Source organism: Anas platyrhynchos, chromosome 2, assembly GCF_047663525.1.
Source record: "Anas platyrhynchos isolate ZD024472 breed Pekin duck chromosome 2, IASCAAS_PekinDuck_T2T, whole genome shotgun sequence".
Lineage (NCBI taxonomy): Eukaryota > Metazoa > Chordata > Aves > Anseriformes > Anatidae > Anas > Anas platyrhynchos.
This window is the reverse complement of record NC_092588.1, coordinates 89,201,008-89,228,200: the sequence shown is the minus strand read 5'-3', so window position 1 is coordinate 89,228,200 and position 27,193 is coordinate 89,201,008. Positions and strand designations below refer to the sequence as shown.

The window sequence follows — 27,193 nt, the reverse complement described above, 5'->3', positions numbered from 1 at the left end:
CACGGTAACTACAAAAACTCAATTTTATTGTGTGCCATTGAATTCTTTCAATAAGCTTATGTAGGTTTATTTCTACTCACAAACATAGGCGCTGTGTGCATAATAGCTTTAGAAGTACAAATTTACCTGCTTAAAAAGATTTCTTCCTAAGAGAATGGACATCTGAAGTGGAATTCTTTTAGCCACATCTGAAGAACAAATTAAATGCATTATATCTTTGCTGATGCTGGCACTGGTAATTTCAGCTTCCACTCTACCTCAGAAAAATTAGTCTATGACAACACTCCTAATGATGGCAAAGTCCAACCAGCCTAGTATTGGACAGGTAAACTCTGTCCTCTGTCCAGAAAACAACTTATGTCAGATGAATCATTGTTTTTAAGCTGTGTTGAGCTTCCACTCTAAGTGTATGGATCTATATAATTATTTGGCCTTATCATAGCATGCTAGGGAGAGTTTTGTTTAAATAATTATGCTGAATTTCCTGGCTGGATTGGCAAATAAGGAAACTTCTATGAGCAAAGCAAACAAATGAGCAAAACAAACCAGATGCTCCTTCTGGTGCATAGTAGATGAAAGTTTTTAGCTATCCAGATAACCTTAATTATTTTCAGCAAATAAGTCATCTGGGTAAAGTTGCTCATTGTAGTAAAGGTTCTTCATTCCTCTGTTGAGCTAAATTCATCCTGGCACATTCAGCTTTTCATTGAGAAAATGCCTTTTTTTTTTTTTTCTCGCACCAATCAAAAAGAGAACAAAGGCATGAATATAAATATTCACTTCTGAACCTAGTATCTGTTTCTGTAACATCTAGAGAAACCAAGAAAAGGAGGTTTTCAGGTTTTTATGCCACTTGCAAGACACCCTGTTGCTACCAAGAAATGGCAGGAAGCATCCAGAGCTGCAATGGTCAGTCCAGACAGAGCCTTTGTACCTGGATATTTACAATCAACCTTTAAAAATTATTTACTACCTTTCATAAGAAGGGATAATGATGATGACTAGAAAACCCAAAGATCATAGCTGTCATTAGTGCTGCTGCACGTTCCCCAGGTTGTAGTTTATTTGTGTCCAGGATCATCAGACAACACGGGCCTCTTCCCTCAAGAATTACCATAAACAGCTTTCTACAGAAAGAATGGTTCACATATCCCTGTTAATGCTGTGGCTTCCTGTGAGGGTAAAAGCTAGAGAGTCCAGTTCCAAATTCAAATCACAGCTTATAAATATAAAAAGGTGCTGGCTGGGCAGGCCATCAGAAGGGAAGCCTATTATCAATCATTGGTAGGAAATATCACTATGGTTTTCCACAAAATTTGTGTTGCTGCTGGTGATGAGATCTTTATTAAACATCATCAGTGATGCTCTGAGCAGATACTGTTTGACAGCTGCAAATCTTATGTACTCCACAGTATTATATTTAAGAGTGAAATAAAATACGACACCATTTCAGAATGTAAATATATTACCTAGTAGGCTTGGCAGAACAGTATCTTGAAGGAGAGTCAGTAAATATACTACTACTTTGTCATCTTATTTTTTATAAAACACCTCGTATTTCAAGCAATGGAATTCAATTTTAAATTACTAGCCTTTAAAAAAAAAATCATATTGCTTTGAATATTTCCAGTAACAGAGCAAGGTCACCTAGGTTCAGATCCTTGCTTGACCATGCCCACCTAAGGCATTATCTCCTAAAGGCAGGCTGTTTAGTTGCAGTGGGGTGTTGCTGTGTGTATACACAACGAAAATGCATTCTTTTTCGTCAAACCATTACAAATTACATGGACGATTGTTTTAAATTTTTTTTTGTACTATGGTGCTCAAGCAATCAAATTGGCTGGCTCACTGTAGTACAAACTATCCAAGCATACATTGGGATAGTGCTACTGCTCCAAAAACCTTCAGTAGAAGCAATGGGAAAGGAATACAGAAAATATGGTGAGCTACCTTTCTCCATCACCTTTTGGAACTGCAGTATTTTCCCCTGGAATGGGAAAAACAGGTATGTTGAATTCTCAAAAGCATGATCCAGATACAAACAGCCCAATAGTGTTGCAACTGAAATTCTCCTCGTTGTCCCTGTTGCTCTCAGCATACAAAAACTTGTTCAAAATCTCAGTTTTAAGTCCTCCAGAGAATTAATGCATCTGTTCTGATAAGGGGCTATCTCCCACATCTTAGCTTCTCATGATGGTTACAGTCTTCTGTAGTGCAAAACTGCCCACCAGGAAAGCAAAGCCTAATGACAGCAAGATACAGACAGTCAGAACTGGGCTTAGAAAAGACAGGACTTAACTTCTCCTAAAGGTAACAGTCCTGAGGACCTGACTCCTTTAGAACTGGATACATGTACAAGCTTCACTTCTGTAAGTCACAGAATTAGAGAATCATAGAACAATTTACATGTAGGTTCAGAAAACACCCCCAGCGGTAGCCTAATGCAATACCCAAAGCACATCCATTTAATGGAGGCTGCTAAAGCTCATCTAGTTGGGTTTGAATGCCTTCAGGGATGAGTTTCCACATTTCCTCTGGGCAGCATAATTACATCTATTGGGAGTGTAATGCTCTCCCCAATGAGTTCGCTTGCTAACACACAAAACCAAACCTATACTTAATGCATATTTCCCAAGACTATACATGCCTAACTTGGGAAAGAATGAAAGCTACCCAAGTATCTTGACAAGTCACACAAAGAGAAATCTCACATTTATACATTCACTTCTCAGGTCTTACAAACCTGATTTTACTAACTGCCTTGTCTATGCCTTTCTTGAAGTGCTCGATATACTACAAATGCCCTACCTTTTCTTTCTGTCTAGCTATCAACATAACATACTGATGGCCTTCGCAACTCTACAAGGTGAAGATGGTACAATTTGCCCTCTGAAAAGCTGCTTATCCACAGAACTGAGGAAAAAACATATATAAATATATGCTGGAAGAATAAACTGTGATTTCTACAGTAAACCAAACCACCAGAATTATAAAAAAATAAAAATAAAAATTAAAATTAAAAATAAAAAGTAAAGATGAATGGATTTTATGGACTTCTATTTGCAAAGTTACATTTCTTAGTTTTGGGTTTTATCTTCCAAATACCTAGAATATTTCTACTAGAAATGTAATTGTAGCAAGGAATTTAAAACCACAAAATGAGAACAGCTTTCATTAAAAAAATAATTAATTTAATATCTCATGTATCACCCACAGTGATGTTCATTTGAGGAGGAAAGTTGTTACATTTATGACAAGCTATATTGTCCTTTTCCAGATGATGGCAACACACTGACAGCTTTAAAAGATGTAGACATGTCAGCATAAGGTTTATTGTTTAAGCAGCTTTCTCCCTCTGCAGCACTCTAACAGCTTACATTTACTTCTCCCAGTCCTGGAGATCATTAGCAAATGTGATTTCATAGAAACTATGTCTTCTGTTTCAAGCCCTCCCCTATGGACATACACTATTCTTCTAAACAGAAGCTTACATGTTGTTTTTCAGAGTTTTTCAGAAAACATGCCTTCTCAGTTCCTTAAAAATACTTCAGACAGCACTATTCTCTTTTCCATTTATGTACCATGTGTCAGCCAACAGAAGATAATTCACCATCAGTAGCTTAGAGTAAGCTTTTTTTGCAAGCAGCAGAACCAGCAAAACTTTATGTCTTCTGGGTCTGGAGGCAAAGCTTTTTTGCAGTTTCAGTGATAAGGAACAAATTCACCCCATTACCTCTGCTTTATCTGAAATGTTAATAGAGGTGCTGTCCTTTACTCAGCCTTTTTTCCTCAACCTACACATGTAACTTGTCTTTTGAAATTTGGATACCCCTTGTGAAATTTAACTGAGAAGCGGAAAAAGGACTGACAGCAGATGTACACGTACTGTCTCGCAGCCTGCACTTCCTTTGGAATCTGCATTTTAAAACTGTAATTTTTAAGAATAACATTAAACTCAACCCAATAGTGTCTTCAAAAATGACTGCAAAACAAAGCATCCAGCCACAGCGTAAGTGAAAGTATCACTCACGTTCTCAGAAATAACACAGCTTCAGTCTATTCTCATTGCTAAAGAATGCACAGCCAACCTGCCACTCTGGGGGCAGATCACGCTCATGTACCATCTATTTCACTTCTTCAGATACCATTCATCCAGGATACTCACTGCTTTCACTGGGCTGCAACACGTTTAAGTGTGAACACATCAACATCCAGAAATCTGAAACAAGCTGCCATTGAATTATACCTGAGCCAGCGAGGGTTCACTAGAGATGCTTCATAGAGTCAATCCATATACGCACAGTGGCTGTGCAGCACATAAACTGCATGCTTCTCTGTGGGTGATCCTGGGCAGATGTATGCAAGTCATTGCTTTCCAAAGATGCTCTTTTTTGAAGTGTTGGGAGATATGACAGCAACGATGATAGTTTTTTGAAACAGTAGACTATACAGGAACAGTAAACTTTGAAAGAGCCAGAGAAGTCAACTAACTGACGTATTCAAACACAAGAAACCAAATCCTAAAAAGTAGAAAACTACTCTCTAATTACATCTTCAAAAATCTTTCAGCAGTCAAACAGTAGGTTTTTGACAGAACCTGAAACTGAAGTTTTCCCAACACGTACAACAATATCCTGATCATTTACCTGTAATGTTTAAAGGTATAACAAGCAAGATATATATATACATATCTTGCTTGATATACATATACAAGATATACATATCTCGCTTGATATACATATATAAAGCAAGATATACATATCTTGCTTCCTAATTTATTAAACAATATTTTTCCATGCTCTTGTTCCCACGTGACACCACAACAGAACAAAAATACGTGACTTCTCTACTATTTTTTAGATTTGTACTGTAGAAATGAAGTTCTCCTTCTAAAAAAAGTTATCAATTTTTTGAGATAAAGGCTTACCTAGATCTCTTCTCAAACACAAATGCAGAATTAGCAATACGAGCTCATCAATCATCAGCTAGAGACAAAAAAGTAACATTAGATCACCTATTCCATTCCTTCTCCCAGGTCTGGATCATTCCCTAAAACACACATATTTTTATATCATCTACAATGATTTTAGGGTACACATTCACTCATCTTCCATCTGAGAACGTTATGCTTATTTATGAAGGCAATGTCTACCTCAAAAGTGGCATATGCCCTGTTGCAGACAGTACATAAGCTCTTTTTCTTGTAAAGCAGCAAGAACCACATAAAATCCCAGTATCTTGCTGGTATACTACTTAATGTTGCTTCAGTAATTCTTAAATGCCCCTTTGAAAAAATCTGGGGCTCCTTTACGTATTTTCTGACTGATGCAGACCTCATTTTTTAGGCTCATTTCCATGACATGTATACAGCTATAACATCAGAGAATCCCCATTTATCAGGCTGTGAACTGGGTGTAAACTATGGGAAATGCAAGTAAATCCAAGTGACAGATTCATGACTAGTTACACTACTGCTAAATTGAGAAAGGATACAAGCTAACACTCCACTTTCTACCTTGGTATTAATACCTGCTCTTCCTACTTACACTACTAATACATAGAAAGCCTGCTAGCTTTCATAAACCCTTAGACTGTAAATCATTCAGACTCACAGTAGTATCTGCCAATATTTGCAAAGCAAATACAAGACTGATCCATGCGGAATCTCCACGTTCAGTGTAAATACACACAACCAGTTCCCAACACCTTGCCTTGCAACAAACGGTATCTTAACTTCAGGAACTGCTGCAGCAAAGGCATAGGGACAGCTGACATGACAAGGTGCAACACAGCACAAAATATCATGATAGAAATCTGGTAGATGGCTAAGGAAGAACATTTGGCCATTTTCAACTACGACTGAGCAATGGCTTGGGCTACAAACCTGACATAAACTTGGCTTTACACAGAGAGGTTTCCTCTGGTTAACCCTGAAACTTGCGTAAAACGTAAAGGTGCCTCCCAGCAAGAAGCTGTACCACTTTACATGATTTAAACAAACAAAAAGACAGCATGATAAGTGATACCCTCAACATGAGGCATGATGTAAAGATGTTACTGCACAACTAAACATTTGACATTAAAAAACTATTTCCTCTCAGGCAAACTCAAACTATAGCAGTAAAATGTCTAGCTTTCGTATCGAGGTCCAGCGTGAGGAAAGCCACCATCAGTATTTCCACATTTGCCATATCATAGATATACAAATACATTGTTTTACACCATCTCAGTAGGCAAGACACTGGAAAAGCCAACATACCAGCATTTCCCCAAGCTTGCTTCTAATTAGATCACATGCATACAGGTTCAATCCAAGGATGATCAAAGCCAGTGAAAAAAAATCCCATTTAATTCAATGAGCTGTGGATCAGTTCCAGGCAGCTAGCTGCTACTCCATCCTCTTTCTTCTTTATCAAAAGCACTCTGACAGTGTGAAAGTGAAGAGGACTCCATGAGTCTACAGATTTTGTATCTTCCCTCAGAGCTGAATTTTAAGTGAATTATTTGATAGTTGACTATGTTACATACAATTAAATAATCTTTTTCATAAAGCTGTATTAGAGGCTACTCCAGGTTTTGAGGGAAAACAGACTATTACTGTTACATCAATAGTTCTAAAAGATTTCAACTAGATCTTTCACAGACAGGTTTACGCTCATTATAAATTTATTTATGTACCACATTGTTCACCACTGCAGCAATATATCGCAGAATCCGAGCATGGGAAATGTCAGTCCAATGCACTTGAAATAGAGCACTAAATTTATAAGGCTTCCTAAGATTAAGAGAACGACACTCTGTAGTCATTTAAAGTCAAAGAAAAAGAACGTATATTCAGATCACATAATTGCCTATTTTTAATTACATTTCAAATGCAAATGTTATGACTGTTGGACCACTTCAGCCAAGTGGGCATTACTAAACACATATATGAAACCTATCTGAATAACCTTTGATTCAATTCTGGATAACAATGCTTTTGCACATGCTATTTTTCACCAGGTGACCGAATTAAAAATGAATTTCATCACCTCAAAACTCATCTCCCAGTGCTACACAGATGTTTAATTCAGTCCCTTGGTACTCAGGGTTTCAGCAAATCTCTGTTCAGATCAGCATGAAGGTTCTCATTGACTTAAGGCAGAGCTGGCCAGGAGTAAAATCTCCATTTGGGAATTCAGTATATGCATCAGTGCTACTAGACATTACATAAACAATGTCTTAAATCTAGTGGGCATTGCATAGGAAATCAAATAATAAAAAATATTCTTCCCTGTTCAAGAATCAAGAGTAAGTTAAATGAAAACTGAAGCTGTCAGCTTTTGACGGGAGAAATGGTGTCTGTATCTGAAACTTCAGATTCCATTTATATAGGGACACAAGCTTAAATGGAAAATGGTATTCAGACACAGTTTCAATAAAAATTGCATACGCAATGCCACCCAATCAGCCACTTTACATCCTTCCTGCTCTAAAAAATACTAAATGGTTCTAACCTCAACTCTTGAGTGAATATAGACATATGTGCAGAATAACATGGGCTGTATTATAGATTAAGGTATGAGTAAAAAAAGCTTCCTATAAATTCACCCAGGCACTAATGTTGCTTTTGAAAACATTTGAGAGACTTTTTTCTACTTTAAAACATTGCTACGGGCTCACTGTCCTTAAGGGCCCATTATCTCTGATACACATAAAGGGGTCCTGCAGGTTGTACTGAGAAGTAAATTCTACTTACTGACATTTTTGCTTTACATAATGCAAAAGCCTTTATTGTTTTAGCATGATTCCTCATTTCTGAAGCTCTTTTCTGTTGACTGAGCGAATAAGAAAACAATCAGAAGATTTTTTTGTTCTTCCACTTACATGTCAGTGATTTAGTCTGTTGTGTTCCCTCGCTGCTAATAGGGTTTAGAAGCAGAAGTCTCCTTCATTTCACGAGAACCGTTAATCCGAAGTCTTAGGTTGGAATTGCAAATAAATACTGTGTTATGGAATCTGTTTAGAAACACTGTGCCATCATTAATATTCCATAACAAATCACATGGGTTGTAGATATTAGTAAGACAGAAAAAAAATGTACAGAAAAAAGCAACTAACCTGGCAGGAGTTGGGGGGGGGGGGGGGAAAGCAGCCTACCACATAGGTTTCTAGATGGCAGTTCATTCCAAACCATTTCAACTAAACAAAATGCTGGATGTACATGAACAGCAGGATTCCCAAATAAGTTGAACAGCTCTGTCAGCAAGTCTCATGCAGCCACAGTATTTGTCTCAGTACAGTTGGTCTCACAGCAATACAAATTTCAGAGGATAAAATAAAAACCACATAAGGCTGCAGTGATGAGCATTTTCAGCCTTGCTTCCTTTACTCTGGTCTTTTTAGTAACCTTATTTACTCTCTATATATTATTTTAACTACTCTGCTGTTATTTCCTTGATCCTAGCAATAAAATTTAATCCACAGGTGGACAGATAATTATTTCTTCAAAATCCCATGTCTTTATCAAGACTCTGTGCTGCCTCATCAGTCTTCCAAAACATTGCTGGCCTGCAAGATGAAAGACTTACTTTGCTTTCCTAAAAACAAGCATATTCAAGAAGACTTGCATGAATTAACTGCCTAGTCAACCTTCATTAACAAGATTTAAAATTTTACTTTGAGTTTCCTGTCTTTTGTTAACCCCTATGCATTCATAACCAGTGAATACACAATTTGTAAATATTCTTCTTATATTATGAAATAATTTCTATATATATATAAAGAAATGTATTAAATATGTTGAAAGTCTAAGGGTAGAAAACAGTCTTTTTCTTTAAAAATACTTTAACTGCAACAAGTGATACTGAATTATAGACAGTGCTGCCAAGAAATACTTTCAGAAATTTTAAAATAAAATCCCTCAATTAAAAATTCTGCCTACTCAAATAAATACCAGACAAGTTTTAGGATGAATCTGCTTAAATCTGTTCTTATTTCCTGATACAACCGTGCTCTGGTTCTGTTAAAGTTTACAGCTAGGATTAATTTAGTCAATGACATTTCATACGTATTCAGGCATACCTACTATGTAACACTACATTTGATCATGTCTGAACACTACTGACTTTACAACGTTCAAAAGGTGTGGACACCTCCTGTAACTTGTTAGAGAACTAGTTCCAAAATATTCTGTAGCAAGCAAAGCAAAGGAAGTGTCATAAGAACATAGGTTTAAATTTTGTCTCCATCCATTCCTGCTACCACAAGACAAGGAAAAAAAAGTGTGAGAGTATTGCAATAGAAAGAACAAGATCAGCATCGCTTACTTGTCTATCACTAATGCTAGAAAATAGAATATGCACACAGCACCAATATGCACAATGGGCTCCCAAGCAGCATCATGCTTGAGCATGAACGGTAATTTAGCGTTACCAGGTAACATATCCTTTAATGCTGGCTAATGTTGATATGCTTACTCTAGACAAAGCACAACACAGAGATTGAAAGAAAACCTTTGCTTGAAAGGCCTTGAGAAAGCTCTATATTGTAATTACATCAGAGAACCCTTCTGTGACACCAGGCATTTGAAAATAAGCCTTACTGAAAAGAAAACACAGAGCTCAGGATACATATCACAAACTATGGTCCATGGAAGTATTTCCACATCTACTCTTCAGAAAACAACGGCAATATCCTCTCATCTTGCATTTTTGAACCAAGATATACATACTGGCTGGGTGGAAGAAGCTATACAAATTGCAGAAAAGAGAGAAAACATGAAAGAATCAAATTTCTACTAGTAATGAAGAACAAGGTGTTATTATAGGTCAAGGTGATAAATGACAAAACAATCTTAAGTTAATGTCACATCCATTGCATACTAAGAAAATCAAAAAGTTAAAATATAACAGTCTCTAATCTTTTCTTCAAAACCATTTGTAAAATTGCAACTTGTAACATGCGAAGTTCCACACATCTAGCAGGCTCTGTCTCTCCAGGTTTGAGATGAGAGCAGTCAGGGGACACTGTGGTCAAATGAACTCTTAATAACAGGTGAGAAGTATGAGTCAGTAGAACTTGCGAGGTCTTTCGAATAGTGTTTATTAAAATTAAATTAAAAAAAAATAATACAACAAGCATGTTTTTTCCACTGAGAGTTCAAGTCTTCATATATCCAGCAGAATTTGTTTGTAGAATGAACTTTAAATTAAAATCTATCACAAGAAAACAATGAAGCATGGCAGTATCAGAATAAAATAAATTGCAGGGTGAGGGATGGGGGAATAGAAAACAGTCTGTGCAAGGAGGGAAAAAAGATGAAAAACAGAAAAAGCAGCTAACCAATTATGTTACATAAAACATAAGAAGCCATAACCTATGTAAATCCCCACTCAGTCATTTACTTTATCACTCAACATCACTCTACTTGGAACAACTTTCTTCCATAAAGCTTGACAAAGCTGGTGTGCCAACATAAAAGACAACTAGCTTTTCAATGTCCAACAAACCTTTATAGAGAGATGACATTTAATTACTTCTTCAATAGCTGACAATTTTGTATGTGCTATGCTGTATCTGTCCATTTTAGAACATTAACTTCCCAAGGGAAGTGCTGGAATAATGCACTATATAGTTTTTCACCCTGAAAGCAATTAGTATAATAAAATCAAAGTTGGAATCAGTGTTGCAAAAGAAGAAAAGTTATGTTTATAGAAAAAATAACTGAGAAAACAAAAAGATTATGTCAAACCAATTTTCAAATCACTTTTTTTTTTTAAAGAAGTACAAGTAAAACTCTGCAAGAACCCTGACAATCTGCCCCGTTTATCTGCTTTTTCATCTTTAATAACACACACTTCACCAGGAATTATTTTCAAAAAAGGTAAAAGTTAATCACGTAACTCACCTGCATAAAAATTGATGGAAAGTATGTATAGCACCAGGAAAAAAAAACAACAAAACTGATCCTAGGTTATGAGACATGCTTGAAAAAGCTAATCCCAAAACTTCTAGAACAAGCAGATATTTAAATGCAGGACTCCAGACACGTGAGCTTTCCATAAAACTTGCCAGAAATGTACTTCAAACTACTCCTTCCCCATTGCTGCTTTTCTGTAAAACATTAAACCTATCCCTATGGGAAAGCTGGTAGCTACATTTCATCGGTCTGCAACCCCACCTAAATCCATGCTCATCCCCAGTTTGAGCTAAAACACAAAACTTTATGAAGATAGACAGACACACTCTCCCTTTAACCTGTTCTATGTCCAGGAGAGGAAAATAACATTGGAAAGTTAATGGTGAGATTTTGTAAGGCTGTAACTATTACTTCTCATCTAAGCTCACTGAGCTCACTCTCCCCTCATCCTGTGCTGGATTCCAACTTGGATCAACTATAAATGGTCTGTAAAGAAAGGACAGTGTATTGGCTGTTCTCACACTGAACAGAAACTTACTGCGCATATAGTTGGACAGCTTTCAAAGGAACCATACTCAAAGAAATGGACTCCAATGTAAATATATAACTTGTCCTTTAGAATATTATTATTGCCTATCTTTGTATCTTGAATCTCATCATTTTCTTTGTCTTGGTATTGGGAGTAAGGAAACCCATGAAATCTATACGTTAGATATACGTTTTAATGAAATCTATGTTAGATATGTAGCAAGGTCTTTAACAGTTGCTGATGAATATATTTTTATTGTTACTATTTTAAACAAAGACTGAAAACTTGTTATTAACTAAAAAGGCTGACAATGCTGGTGTCAAAAACAGATTCAGAATACTAAATGTATTTGTAAGCACTTACCAGCAACTGGAGATAATATTTTCGCAGCCCTGCTTCCTTTGCCTGTTAGTGCTTCATTCCTTCTCTTCAGGGACAGGCTGAAAGGTAAATTTTGACACAATCAGCCCAGATATGAAGAACTGGAACAGGAATAAAATTAGAAGAAAATTCTGTCTAGAAGTGTGAAGGCACGTAGGAGATATTGACAATTTATCTTATCTTATAAATGCATCTGAAGCATGAGATATTGATAAACATGTTCTTAATGCACTATTATGAATGCTGGCCAGAGCTCCAGGGACAAAAACCTGATATTGACAGAGAATAAAAGATCAAAAATGCGAAGGATCATGCAAAATTAAAGTATTACCTTAAAGACCACCATTACTACAGTGCTCTAACACAGGTCTATTATTTTCCTCATTTAAATGAAAACGTTACTCCATAGTTTCCTTCCCACATCAGAAATACTCTCTTCAGATTTGCTCTTTTTTTCATATTTAAACTTTTTTCTGGACCAAAAGTCAAAGCTAACAGAGCAAGATGTCACATAGATACATAGCATCATATAAAAGGGAAACACTTCATAAATGGAAAGCCACATCTCCCCTCTCCTCACCACAGTCAGAAAATTAAAACAGGCAAATTACTTACAACCAACCTCATCCTTACTGCTTTACACATGTATCGTAAACCACTGTTTTGTTTAAACCTTCCTTCAGTAAAAATTCAAAATATTAGTGTCCCACGTGTACCCTTTGCAGAGGTCACATCTTTCCCTAATTACATGCTTTCCACACATTATACAAGACTCTCCGCTTTTATTTTACCTTGCATAATAACTCTTCCTACAGCAGCTCCACTCTAGCTGATAGCAATGAGATATCTCCTTTTGATACTTTGCTTTAGGAATTGCTTCCAGGAAATCACCACTAAATGAGTATTCATTAGGAAACACTTAGTGAAGTGGAAATTCAGGGAGGACTTAAGCAATAGCCCATGACTTGGGTGGAGCTAGCCCCTGTATCGTGGGCCATGCCCACAATCCAGGGAACAGGGGAAGAACCAGGATGCACACCAGCTACAGGTGGCCTTTGGTTTCCCATACCTGGCATGTGAGTCTCGGTAATTGGAAAAAAAAAAAAAAAGAGAATCCTGCAGAAAAGTGCCTGATGTGAATGAAGCAATGTTGCAGCACTGAAAATCAGGGATGAATAGCTTGACCTTCACCTTTACAACCACCACATGACTGTGTGCATGCTTTTACACGTATTTGCATTAAAAAAATCATATATGATACAAATCACACATACAATAACAAATAAACTCAAGAGAAGGACAAACTTTGCTCTAGCAAGATGTCTCAGATGCAATCATAGTCCTTAATTAAAAGGCTGACAGTACCCTCTATAACCAGCTCATCAACTGCAAACCACAAATCAGCAAAAAATATACAAGGGGGATGGCTACAGAGAGATTATCAGTTACTCTTAAAGTATCAGTCCTTGTTTTCTAGCTAAGCTTGCTTTCTGAGCTAAAAAATGCAGTATCTACTTAGAAAGAAGAAAAATAATCAAAATAACTACATAAGTTAGCCTGGCTAGATGACAGCTGTGGACAGTACGATGATGGCGTAAATAAGAAAGGAGAGGAATTACACACAGTGACCCCAAGAGGCATAGCTGAAATAGCAGGATGAACTTACGTAAGAGGGTGGCTTAGGCTAAGCAGCAGAAAACATTACTTAACAGCAAGACATGATATGAAGTAGATTATTCTTCCCATGGAAAAGGAAGTTATTTAAGACTGGACAAGATGAAACTGGAAAGCACAGCAGAGAAAGCACTTGTGAATTGATGAGGCCATGGATGACAACGCTTAATAAATAAAGCCTGTCCTTCCCTCTTCCCATGATTAAGTTTCTCAGTAAAATTTCAGTATAGCAAATGACCGCACTGGAAATACTTTCACTCCTTGGCTCCTGGTCCAGAAAAATACCTTGGATTTCATCAGCATTAAGGTCAGATGTGTCACATGCATCCGATGTAGCTATTACACACAGAATTATTTGAACATTATTAGTAATATTAATCCCCTACTACTTATTCTTTGGCCTATTCCTGTAACAAAATTATCTTTTTAACTCTGGACTGCTATAGCATTTTTTATTCAAGAATTTCAAAGTATTTCATAGACACATGTTTGCTATCATCATCTTTCAAAATAAACAGTGTATGTCAACACAGCACATCATTGATCCAGATGTTATCTGATGATTGCTAAACTGCACTGTCCAGCTGCTTAACATGATACACAATTAGCAGGCAATACAATGGCCATGAAACACTCTGGTGTTGCACATGGCCACAGGAAATTACAGAATTAAAACTAAGGTCAAAAAACAAAAACAGAATTTGCTGTTCCCTCCATTCCCTCCAGTCCAATACCTGCAGCACTAGCAATCAGGAACTAGCACAGATTTAAGAGCAATGATAAAACAGGAATTTCTTGACTTGAGTAAGTATTACTTCAGAAAACCAACTGCTGGATTCAGGTGTGCTTTTTTCTTTTTGGTGTGTTATGTTTGCTGTTTTGTTGTTTGGTTTTTTTTTAATTATTATTGCTATTCTTAAAGTCTTACTTTACAAAACATTCTGCAGTTCAGTAATTCAGTTCAGAAAGAAATGGGGTACATAAAAAATGACAGAGGAGAGTTTCCTCCTGCTTTTTCTTCCCTCTGAACTCTTAAGTAGAATTTTCCAAGATGCACAAATAACTCAGGAGCAGGAATGAATTTGAAACACAGAAGTTTCTCCTGATTAAAAATTTCCTCTTATGTCCTGTCCTATAAGACAATCAAATAAATATAAATTAATTAAAAAAAAAAAAGGCATAGTTACAAGGCTTCCTTTTGATACTGTGGAAATTTTGTTCACTATTGGGAATGGTTAAATTGTAATTCATTACGTTTGTGAGTGAAATCCAAAACTTCCCTTGATTTACCACCCTTGTTTTAAAGGTTCTACTCTAGGATGGATAGGATCTCACTGTCCATCAACACTAACTGCAGGAAAGGAGAGAGAGAGAGAGAAAGCACCACAACAGCAGGGAAAAGTTAACAAGTTTTCACAAACGGGAAAATAATAATTAAGAGATGATAATATCACAACAATCAATTATCATTCTGACCCCAAAAGAAAAATAATCAACACGAACAGCAGCATAACAGGAAAGCACATGTTCTCTTAAAGTGTTGAGTGCCATGTCATAAAGCTGAGATAGTGTACCGCAAGGAGCAATTTGGCAACGTACAATAGAACATCCAATATGTACTGAAGAATATAACAGCTGTTTCCTTTCACACCAGTCCACGGTCTCTTCAGGTATGTCATCCAAATTCCCCTTCTTTTTCTTTTAAGCAGCTACAAATTCAAAATATTAGTAACTATTCCAAATATCGATACTACTCATCATTCTCAAATTGCTTATTTATCACAAGAGATGCAGAAATGAAAAGCACAGGCCATTTTCCTCCCTCAGACCAAATGCCAGAAGTAAAGATTTCCATACAAATGAACACTGACCAACCCCCTTCAATGATATGCACGCCAGCAATTAAAAAATAAATCTCTTCTCCCATCCCCATAAATGGTAAAAATAAAACAGCACTGAGTTTTAAACCAGAGGTGTTTTTTTAAAAAAGGGAGGAGGAGAATTAAAGAAAAACATCTTCCCATGCCTTGACTGGTGACTGGTCCTGACTTGATGTCTAAACTAAATTAAGGTACGGATTCCCATTAGACAGGAGTAGACAGTTTAAGAAAGCCATCTCTTCAGCTTCACCATACATAGGCTCCAATATGATGTCACAGGACACAACAGCGGTCATTTGGGCTGAGTCTGTGCTTGAAATTCTCTGCAGGCTTGCAGTAATGCACCTAAACATAAGGCAAGCAGGAACATGCAACCCATCATATTAAAATTACAGACTTCAGTCATAACAGAGGTAACGTCCACTTGCTACAGAATGATGGGACTTCTGAGGACATAATCCATAGCTTACAAGAAAAAGCAATAGGAAAACACATATGAAAATATTTTTTTCCAGTCAACAGCACTAGTTTGACTGCATAAAGAGAAGTTCTGGCTTAAAAATTGTTCTTACCTCCTGACATCAAATAAAGTTTAAGACAGAAATGGGAAACAAGAGGAGACTTCTGAGGAAGGCCTCAAAAACATGACGCCTATCACAGTGCCTCCCTGGCTTGCATTTTTCTATAAAAATGCAACTTTTCCTATAAAATTTCTAGATTTGGTTTATGATAAAATGAACATCCAAGAAATTTGGTATGTATGGAAAATCTCAGTTTCCAGCAGCCTAAAAGGGCTTTTAAAATATAGCAACCACATAAGCATGCATGCAAAGATGAGTTTGAGAAGCTCCACTGATATCTCTATTATTTAAGAACTACTTTAGTTCCATGCAACTGCATCTGATATACAACCGGCACAAACAATAATACGCAAACATGTATATAACAAAACACAGGTTCAATCCACAACAACAATTTAAGCACTTTTGCCAGAGACACATGTGTCTATATATATACATATATATATATAAACACTGTATGTACAAAACACACTGTGAAGAAAGTAAGAACATGTAATCACAGAAATCATATTATTGATATTATCAATACAGCTGGGGCAAAAGACATCTAAGTTACAAAGTCAAATTTCTTCTGCAGGGGCAAAACTCTCAGCAAAAAAGGATGCTATGCATGTGGTTCCCAGCAACAACAGGACTGGGATGCCTCAAGCAGACAAAACAAAAGAGGTGGTTAAGTAGAACAAGTGCCCCAGCCTCACAGCAGTGGAAAACAAAGTCTAAGATTTACCAAATAAACACCCATATAGAACCTATATGTTCTATAGAGCCTATATAGGTGTTTAGAACATATAGAACAGATAGGTGTTCCTACAGAACGCCACAAATAGAACCTACTTAAGTTGTTGGGGTAACCTGTTGGTCTGTGGACCGTACAATACTGAGGCACTGTGTGTATGGGCTGCTGCCTGGGCACTACCCCTTCAAGGCCAGTTTTAAGACACGTGGGCCTGTGTGTTAAACTCACCAATAACACCAGTGTGGTCATTTCTCATGGCTATGGAGAAATTACGAGAAATGGTAAGCGGAGGAGGCTTCGTCTTGAAAATGAAAGTGCTGAGGGGGGGAAACCCTGGTTAAAACGGTGAGAGCTTCTAAGGGAGGTTAATTTAACCAGTCTCTGAGCTGTAGCGATACAGATGAAGCATTAGGTATGGTTTCATTCCACTTGAAAGGGGATACTGGAGGAGGAATGCTCCACACGCACAGCCCCCCAGCATGGCTGTGGCTTTTGCAGGTCTGCAGGGAGGGCGACCCCACAGCTGCTCTGGGCAGCCTGTGCCAGAGCACGGTAACGCAGCGTTTCCTGCTGTTCGCGTGAAACCTCCCGAGTGCCCGCCAGCTGCTGTTTATTTCCAGGCCTCACGGCGATCCCAGCTCCACGCTGCACCTTCCCCCCCCCTCCACAGGGCCACAGCACAGACCCGCGAGCACCCCCCCAGCTCCGCCCGCCCGCCGCCAAATGCCGCCCGGCCCGGGCCGCCCAGGCTTTGGGCCCCCTCGGGCCGAGGTCTGGCGGCCGTGTCCGCGGCAAGGCCCCGCCGCCACTCACCGCCCCGCCGCGCCTTGCGCCGCCGCCCTGCCCCTGCCCCTGCCCGGCCGCCGCGGGCGCCTGGGAGGCGTCTCCGAGAAGCGGCGCGGCCCCGTGCGCTGCGGGCGGGGACAGGCGGCCCGGGCGGGAGGAGCCGCCCGCTGTCGGCAACATGGCAGCGGCCAGCCGGGCCCAGGTGCTGCGGCTCTACCGGGCCCTGCTGCGGGAGAGCCAGCGCTTCGGCGGATACAACTACAGGTGCCCGTCCCTGCGACCCCGGGGGGGGAAATCAGCGGGGTGGGGAGGAAGAGGAGGAGGAGGAAGGGGCAGCCCGGCGCTGCGCGCACGTCCTGAGCTTGGGGGGCTTGGAGGAGGCGAGGGGGGGCTGCCCCGTGCCCGGTGGAGGTGGCAGGCTGCAGGAGCTGCTGCCCCGCAGGGTCCTGCCCTGGGCCAGCTGCAGCCCTGCCCGGGCTGGGCTCGCTGCCTAAGCCCGCTGCCGCACGCTGTGCCCGAGGTCGAGCTCAAGGTGTGGAGCACGCTGTGAGGTGCGCTCGCCCAGCCACGCAGGTTGCTGGATGGAGTGGGTGTCTGCTTTCTGTGCTTAGCTGTGAACGATGGGCAGCTGTATTTGGCCAAGGGTACATCGACTTGTGTGCTACAGGTACAGGCCTAGTCGCATTTGGGTGCCTGGTCATATTTGGGGACCCACAGCATTCACAGGGGCTGCTCCCCATCAGTACGGGCATGATTACATTACCTACTAGCAGCAGATTCACTTTGCCGCTCCGCTGAACCGCAGAGACATGTGAGCTACCTTTGTTGTGAATCACCTCCAGCCTGGCAAGAACCGTGGAGCTGGAAGCAGAAGCCTTTGAACTCGCGTAATGGCAGGCTCTGTACTGTTCAACGAATAACTATTCCCCAAATTTTAAGTGCAAGAAAGTGCCCTGAGAGGAAAGGCTGCAGGGCCAGACCCCAACTGGAGTGCAGAAGCCTTTATTGCTGACTCCTTGCAGCTGTGCATGTGTGCATCACGTTCCCCTCCTTTAGTTCCCCAGCTATCAAAACTTCCCCCTGCTGTCTCAAGGATCCCAGCTTGCTGTTATTCTGGATGGCAGCAAGAGGATCACATGTATTGGAGATGGCTTGAGGCTGTGAGAGGTGTGGTTGGTGAGCTGTTGTTTGTAGTTTCTTGTCTGGGCCACAGTGTTTCCTCCAGCAATGTGTTTGTGCTGGGGGCCATCAGCGAGAAAGCTGGCCCTGCAGTGCTGGGAGGAAGCAGGCCAGCAGCAAGTGGTGGCACCAGCCTCACAACATATGTGGGCTGCTTCTATCCCGCTCCTTTCTTATGGAAAGCAAGGGATGTAAGAAGCTGCTGTCATCTCTTCTGTGTAAACTACAGCCAGAGTCCACACCCCCACCAAGGTTCCCCAGAAATAAGATATGCACTTGAGAGGGGCTCAATTTTAGCTTACAGCTCAATGACCAGGCCACCTATCACAAAACAGCGAACATACCGGTGAGTGTTTTTGTACTAACAACAGATTTTACAGCACTGAAATCAGAAGGTACGCATTTACCTTGGGTATCTGCTATCTTTTGGTGCTACATCAAGTGTAAGCTTTCACTTTTCTTAAGAAAAGATCTTGCTTAGTTTTGTATGGCCTTGTCCTTAGATCCTATAAAATTGGCAAATGCATAAAGTCTTGGTGTGCATACGTGTTTGTGAGCACTAAACTCAGCAGCAGTTTCTAGTGGGAACCAATTGGCAGCTATTACACCTAGGGATCTGCTGGGACCACAACAACCCTTCTGCCTTGGTTTTTATGCCGCGCCCACAGCTAAAACGGACAGCCTGTGAGCTTCTTTTCTGATAAGCAGTTCTGCTGTGTCCTTGGGGCTGCTGTAACGTGATATTGCCGTACCCTGGAGTAAACTTAGTGACTTTGTAAAGAACCGACTTGTACCAAGGTAGGACATACTGAAGATGAATCCTATTGATTCGTGACTTCAGCTGGAGAATTTCAGAGCACGGTTGCAAACAGTGCGTATTTATAAGTGTACATCTGGAGGATGATCTGCTGGTTATTGGCTCCTTATTTGCTTCCTATGCTTTTTCTCTGAAGTGTGCACGTAGATTGTGATGTAAAATTGAATATTTTTGTTGTGTAAATTTTCTATTCTACATGTTACCTTCTAATACCAAATTTTCTACTGGCACCCCAACAGAACTTTTACTGCTGTAAATGTGAAAAATAGCATTAAGATCTTAAAAGTAGCTGTGGTCACCACTGACCATCTTTAGAATAATAGCACTCAGGATCATCTCTGGAGTCCAGCACTAAACATTATGGAGTGTTCCACAGCCCAGGTGTGCTGGCCAGGTTTTAACAGCAGGGGAGGATTTAGTAGACAGTAAGTAATTCCTTGTCTGCCATTCTGCCCCATTACCTATGCAGATGGTCTGAAGAAGGAAGTGTGATTTGTACTGGTGGAAAATCAATACATGAAGGTGGAAGATGTTAAGAATTGAGTCAAAAAAGGTGTTTTTTAATGAGTGTACTGTTTTCTCCGCATGGTTGACAAAAAGTAGATCCCCTGATGGTTTGTAACATGTTAGATTACAATCTTAATTAAATTCAATTAAGGTTGTAATTTCTAAATAGAATTGCATTTGCAATTTATATAGCAGCTTTATGTTAAATCTCTTTTTGGTATGGAAAACAAAAGGATTTTTGAACCTGTAAAAACTGATAAAACATTTGATAGCCAATGTGAATAACCTGAACTTTGAATTTTTTTGTTTGTATAATGTGGCTGACACTCAGTGGTCAAAACTCATTGGAATTGAGTGGCAGGGTAGTGCAGGACTGGAGCAGGTCACCCAGAGAGATTTTGATGTTTCCATTTCTTAAAGTTTTTGTGACAGGTTTAATAAAACTGCACCATGGCTGACCTGGCCTTGCTGGGGGTAGACCTCCTTCAAGTAGGAATTTGGGTTAGACGAGCTCCAGAGATTCCAGCTAATGAACACTACGATTTTCTGGTCCTCAGTCTTCCTTGGCCTATGAAGAACAATACTGACTACCAACTTCTGAGAAACATCATGTTACTCCCTTCCTGCTGGTCTCCTTTCTCACTTTTTAATTTCTTGTAATCATGAGCAGTGTCACAAGCTTCAAATCCGTTTGCAGAAACTTTTTGCAAATAATTTGTTTGTTTAAGTTGTTGTATGGTTTATCATATATTTGTTGTCCATTTTGTTCTGTTAACTGGTGGATATTGTATTTTTTCCAGTCTTTTTCTTGTCCATATAAATCACATTTTAATGGAATTTGATTTTTCTGTTAGAATGTGCAATATTACCTGATTAATAAAACCACCCAGAATATAGAAGAACCAGGGAAAGAAATAGGTCAAAACAGCATTTGCATTGGAAACAAGTGAATTAAATACACCCGATTCCATCTGAGCCGTGTCCTTCAAGGTTTTGCAACTAGTAAATCTGATTTTTTTTCAAATCTCTGCCACCCTAAGAACATCAATAAGCAAAATAAGTTATGCTTTTTTTTTTTTCCCAGTGTCGGTTGCTTTTCCTGCTTTCAGTGATATAACTGGTGATGGGATTTTGATTTAATCTTTTTCAGAAAGTGCTTAGCACTTCAACAAACTTTGTTTTCCGTCAAGTGATACTTGACTGGTTGCTCTTCAAGTTTGCAGTGGTTTAACTTTAAAATTTCTGACAGCATATCTGACACCGAAGTGCTACTTCACCTTCTTTAAAAATAGACTATTGTAAGCTGAGCTTTTAATACAAGGCCATAACTTCAGAAGTAATATTGAATAATTTGTTTTTAAAAGTAAATTATTTTTTTGTTATTTTTTACAATGGATTTTATCAATGTAAAAAATCTTAATTTTAAAAATCTCAGAAGTTGCTTGTGATAAATGTGGCTTTTTTCTTCTTATTTTGAATTAAAGTTCTGGAAGTGAAAATCCAGGGCTTCTACTATGTAGGGCAGAGCATTGTTCTTAAGGTGGTTTTAGTCATTTGGCATTAAAGCTGTTCTTCCAAGAAATGTTTGATTCCTGTGTTTTTGCAGTAGGTTTAATATCTCAATTTACTATAAACAAAGTGCTTATTCTTTTTATTAGTGACAGTGAGTCTAGGTGGGTAGGAAAATAGTCTCTTATTCATGTTACTGTCATTAAATTTGGCCTGGATGTCCAGATATACTGAATGTGTAGAGGTGGTAACTTACTGACCTAAGGTTAAAAATATAGATATCTATAGATATATTCTATATAGATATCTATAGATAGATAGATCTATAGATATATATGTATATATATATATGTATACTGATCTATATTTAGAAAAATATTTCAGCTGACAAACATTCCTGTGTATGCAGTAACTAATCTGTTTTTTGCAAACAGGAAAGTGAAAGAAGGTACAATCTTGGGTGCCAGCTGCTGTTACGTAAAGATTGATCAGGACTTCGGATTTAAAAAAAAAAAAAAAAAAAGAGCTGTTGTTGGACAAGGGTCTGGTTTACCAATGCACCATTTCTGGTTGTTTCTGTTGCTGTTTAACTATTGTCTTTTCTGTTTTGAGTCTTCTTTTTAACTGCTAGCCAAGTTAAAGTCTTACTCAGATACTGAGTGTGCTGATCAACTTGTTGGGCTAAGGTAAGGAACTGGGACATAATAAGTAGTATGTCAATATACTACTGTTTTAATTTTTCTGTACTCTGTGTGATACGATTCTTAGATATTAGGCAGTGGAGAAAGATGTGAAACTTTGCTATAGGGAACTGCTTGACCATAAATTTAACACAAGATATTCAGAATAATTCTAATCATGTTCATCTTCTCATCTCCCAGATGGAATTCCAGGTCTTTAATTTTTAAGAAGTGTCATTAAAAGCTGTTTTGTGTCTTATTACATCCCATTTCATCTTTCTGCCTTGTTTTTAATCTATCCTCCAGGTGTGTTTTTTTGTTTGTCTGGTTTTTTTTGGTTTTTGTTTCCTTACAAACTTGTTGTGTCGGTGCCTGTAGTGTTAAGAGGTGTTTGAGTTGCTAGAGAATTAATGCAACCTTTTCTTCTACTCCCACTGCCAGCTGGGCACAGGCACTGCATCCAGCCCCTTAATAACTTGTGTCAATTACAATAAAATGGACTTTTTGATGGAGCATAAATATACGATAAGTACATCACAATTGTTCCTTGATTTCCTTCTTCCTTATAGGATCTAGATAGTTTCTTACATGATGCAATTTAGTTGAGTATATGGGACCTTTGGAAAGAGTATATGGGACCGGAGGAAGCTCTTCCTGCCAGAACTCTCTGCTTTGGCTTGGCTTCTGTCTCAGCAGTTGTTTGACAATATTTACATTTTATTTGGTATGAATTATAATAAATAAATAGACACTTTTCCAAAATGGTATTCTTTCTCTTCCTACTCTCCCAACATACCTTATTCGGGCACTTTAATGAGAGTCTTGCTTTGCTTCTGAGATGTGGAATCTGGTCATTGGTCCTTTCACACCTTTCTTTCTCAGCTAATTTAGCAACTGTGTTAAGATTTTCCATGTGACAGTTACCCAAGCTGGATACGCGTTTTTCTTGCTGCTTCTCCTAATGATGTTTGTGATTGATGAGATCTGCCAGCAGATTGTCAGCTCTGGGTATCACATCACTGTGTATTGGGGAGGGGAAAAAAAGACTAAATGGTGCTGATGTTTGTTTTTTAAATTAAAAAAATCCAAAACAATCATAACAAAACAGAGACATACCATGCTGTAGAAAATACTGTATACTGTCCTAAGTGGTAGTCTGTAACTGCGATAAGAAACCCAGAGAAATTAAAACTGTCAGTTCTGTCCAGAAGAGCTGTCCGACTTCTTTGTAAGAGTAAGACGACTGACATGCAGCCTTCCAGCATCTGTTTTTTTCCTTGGCTGCGTAATTGCTGGCTGTGTTCCAAGTGATAATAAACTTCAGGATTTTTTCAGTTAGTTTCCCTTGTGATGAGTATGTGGCTATCCTTGAAAAAGTATTTTTGGGGAAAAAAAAGTCAGGGCTGCAAGCAGCTGTGATATCTCTTAGCCCATGGTGCGGGGGCATTTCTGGCACATGCTGTTCCCCATACTTGTTTTGGCTTGGCAGCTTTGTGACCAAAAATCACGGACAAACAGTGTTCTACAAAAACAATTTGTTCCTGACATGTATTTGTGGTTGGCCCTATTAATACTGTCTTCTTCTCTGCGTAGTTAAATTTTGGACATTAATTCAGTGTTACTGCGCAGATCTCTTTCAATAATGTTATTTGAGGGCCTCTTACATATACTGCTTTGTTCTGTCAGAAACAATATATCTTTGACTAGAGATGTCAGTATTGCAAGGTGGTACTTTTAGGATTGGAGTTGTGGAAAGGACTAAGAAGATTACACTCTGAATTGTAGTAAAACATGGAAATGCAAGCACTTAGGAAGAAATTCTAGAGGCATAAAAGCAGACATGATTTCAAATTGTCAGTTTGGGTCTGACAGTACTAAGTATTTCCGTTTAACTTAAGTATTCTACATATAAAATATTTTGGAAAAACAACTAAAACATTCTGTTCCAAAAATGTCAAAACATAACCATTAGGTACCATTCTTTTCTGAAATGGAATTTTACACGAAATGGAAACAATTTTGCAAAATGTTTTGATTGTTGATAGTAACTTCCCCAGTAGTAAATCATTCCATCAGAATTGTTGGTTGCATTCATTTTGAGTTGCTTTCCTGGATTTAAAAGGAGTATGATAATTGTCACTTTCCAAACACGTTCACTTGGGCTCTGTAAAATTATGTTCTTCAAAACAATAAAGGAGAGCTACAGATCAATTCTGATGTGATTTTATTGTAATCTTATTGTAACTTTGTTCCCCCAGAAGAGAGTTTTAAATACTAATAACATGCAAGGAAGAGTTTGGAGCACATAAATGGCATCCAGAGCTCTTAAAAATTTGGAGTTTTATAGTTGGAAAACAAATGAGTGGAGTCTTCCTCAAAAAATTAATGGACTTTGTTATTTTAGTAAAGGCACACAAATTGAGTAAATCTGATGTAGTTATCCAAGACATTATTTACATTCCTTATGTAGCACAGTAGAACAGAGACATTTTTCTTTTTATGTAAGATTTAATTACCAGTAGAATTTGGGAACTAATGAGAGTGATGGAAAAATTACTGCCTCTGGTAATGATTCATGCCAATAGATGTGTGCATATGAGTTCTGGTAAATGAAATCACTTTGCAATGTAGTAATAGCTCTTAAGTACTGAAGTACTGTCCTAGCTCACCACCTCCTTTTCTTGCTCTTGGATGAGGCTTTAACATTGAGCTCCTGACTATCCTTCCTTATGCTGCCCGCAATGAGAAGTCGCTGGCCTTGTAACATTCAGACTTATTCAAGACACACAAGGCACACAAGCTATTATTTCAAGTATTCTTTAGATCAGAGTTCTGGATTAAAAATAGAATAAAAAAAAATCAGAGTGATTTTGCAGGAAAAAAAAGGACACTGCAGGTGATCAGAACCACTGCTATAGCAACTCATAACTGTCTGAACTACATCTTTGATAAAGCTCTTCCCATGGTTTCTGGTTTTACTAACCACAAAAGTGCAACCTCTAGATTGTACACGGTTGTTTGTTTTACCCAGAAAGACAGGCATGAAAAGAAAGCAAAATCTTATTTTTTTAACGTGTTTGAATATTTGGGCCAGTCACTTTGTGACTGTTCTATGCAGACCTCTCCATGAGGACATCCTTAGTGAAGAGTATTTTTTGGGACTCTTCTTGATGTTATAGTCCTTTCTGATGAAAGATGATGTCACAAATCATTCTGACAATATTCTTCTGGCTAGTTATGGCATTAGGGAAAAACTGCTTTTTTTCCCTTATATATTTTTATCCTTTTTATTCTGTTCCGCTTTACCTCTTCTTCATATAAAATTCTAATGTTTTTCTCAGGATGCAGCTTAAATCTGAGCATTCAATATGATAACAGTGAAAGCATTCAGTTGTGTTCAGATTCCATATTCCATAACAAAATGCATATTAAATAAAATCTCTTAAGTATTCCTCTGGAAAATATGTGGATCTTGTGCTATGAACGTGCTGACCAGCAAGACCAGATATTCAGCCAGAGACTTTTAGTACTTATGACTTGACTTTCTTTAACATCATGTTTGTTACAAAGTCTTGGAAAAAGCTGTTGCTTAGATATATTTTTCTAACTTTTCTTTAACTAGTTGTAATTGATTGAATCACATTTAATTCTTCTAGCAAAAAAGAACCTACGCACGGAGTAAATAAAGCTTCTCTGTGTGTGTGTACGTGCATTTATGTGGGTATTAGTATCAAGAGGTCAGGAAATCACTTCTGTTCCATACCAGTAACTGTTCTTCAAAAAATCCTATTTACAGCAATAAATAAAGCCATTGCAGAAGACAATGATGGAACCAGGAACCAAGATGGTTGTGTTAAGTCTTATAACAAGTTCATTTCCATCAAATTGCAGTGTTCTTCTTTCTTGAGCTCAGTAGCATTTAGATGAACAGATGTTTAACTTAAATTGAGAAAATGTTGATTTATAATTTGGCAGAACTAACTATGTTTTTGTATCTACTTCACCAAAGCAGTATTTAAATAAATGCAGCTGAACATCAAATCATCTGGAGTTTCAAAATGTCTGGCCAGATTCTGAATGTGACAACAGTCAGAGCAGTCAGAGTCTCCACAGACTTCATTGCCAAGTCTTGACACCCCTTCTGAGTCTGCTTGTCTGGCATGTCCTGGTTTAGATCCATTCAATACCTGTTTCTGGGTTGTTTGCTCATATAAAAGTAAGATTATCTCATTTCAGCTGCCAGAGAAAAGTACCTTTCGTTTAAAAAAAAAAAAAAAGCTTTCCCTGAAGCTGTAATCACTTCCAAAGTACATATTGCCAATAATCACTAATGGGGTACTGAAGCCTATACAATTCAGCTTCAATCTGTGAGTTTATTTGGGCCTTAAATTCCTGTGAGAATAATTCACTGTGTCTTCTGAGGTTGTCATAAAGTTATCACCATCTTTCTCATGCACAGCATGTGATTCCTTCTAATTAATATTTGCTTGCAGGACACATGGTGTTGTTGCTTGGTAGTATTTCTTCACTGATACTATTTATTTCTCCAGCAAGCATCCAGAATATCACAATGCTTAGTTGCAGTCATAGGCAGGTGTAAGTATCTGTTCATCATTTGCATAAGAAGAAATGTGGACACAGGTCTCTTAAGAGCCTGGGTGTTACTTGACTGTAGGCCATAATTCAGCAGTGCATTTAAATATATAATGAACAGTACACTAGATTTGGTCTTACTCAATAAACAGTAAACATCATAGATGCTCATTTGTAAACATGCTACGGAAACATATTGTTGCTTATCGACACAGTGATGCAATGCTGTTTTTCCAATCTTCCTCTTAGTAATCACATTGTAAGATATCTTTTTGAACATTGACAGGCTTTTAGTCAATTTCAGAGCTGGGTGCCCTCGATCATGTAGAGGGAGAGCTTTAATAAACCATCTTAAACTCATACAGATTATGAAAATGGAAGGCCTTTCCCAGGGAACTTTCCTTTTACAAGGCCTCTATCTTTACAATTATTTTTTTTTCA

At 38.4% G+C, this 27,193-nt stretch overlaps 2 protein-coding genes across 11 annotated transcripts in view; one reads left to right on the top strand and one right to left on the bottom strand.

Moving 5' to 3' along the window:
• Positions 1-17,633, bottom strand: part of FARS2 (phenylalanyl-tRNA synthetase 2, mitochondrial) — a 244,062-nt gene extending 226,429 nt beyond the window's left edge. For 6 of the 9 annotated variants that reach the window (XR_003495430.3, XM_027451612.3, XM_072035023.1 and 3 more), the window contains exons 1-2: positions 17,495-17,633; positions 11,793-11,869 (exon numbers count right to left, since the gene is read on the bottom strand). The gene's annotated coding sequence lies outside the window, so the exon portion shown is untranslated. Of the gene's footprint in view, positions 1-11,792; positions 11,870-15,083; positions 15,194-17,494 lie in introns of those variants that run through there. The other 3 variants (XM_027451614.3, XM_072035022.1, XM_027451613.3) reach the window with 1 other exon arrangement.
• The window catches only part of LYRM4 (LYR motif containing 4), a 90,915-nt gene continuing 81,318 nt past the window's right edge, over positions 17,597-27,193 (top strand). For both annotated transcript variants that reach the window (XR_005263153.2, XM_027451617.2), the window contains exon 1: positions 17,597-17,731. Coding sequence is in view for 1 of the 2 variants with exons in the window: in XM_027451617.2 (XP_027307418.1) it covers positions 17,646-17,731 (86 nt within the window). In the remaining variant the exon portion in view is untranslated. The remainder of the gene's footprint in view (positions 17,732-27,193) is intronic.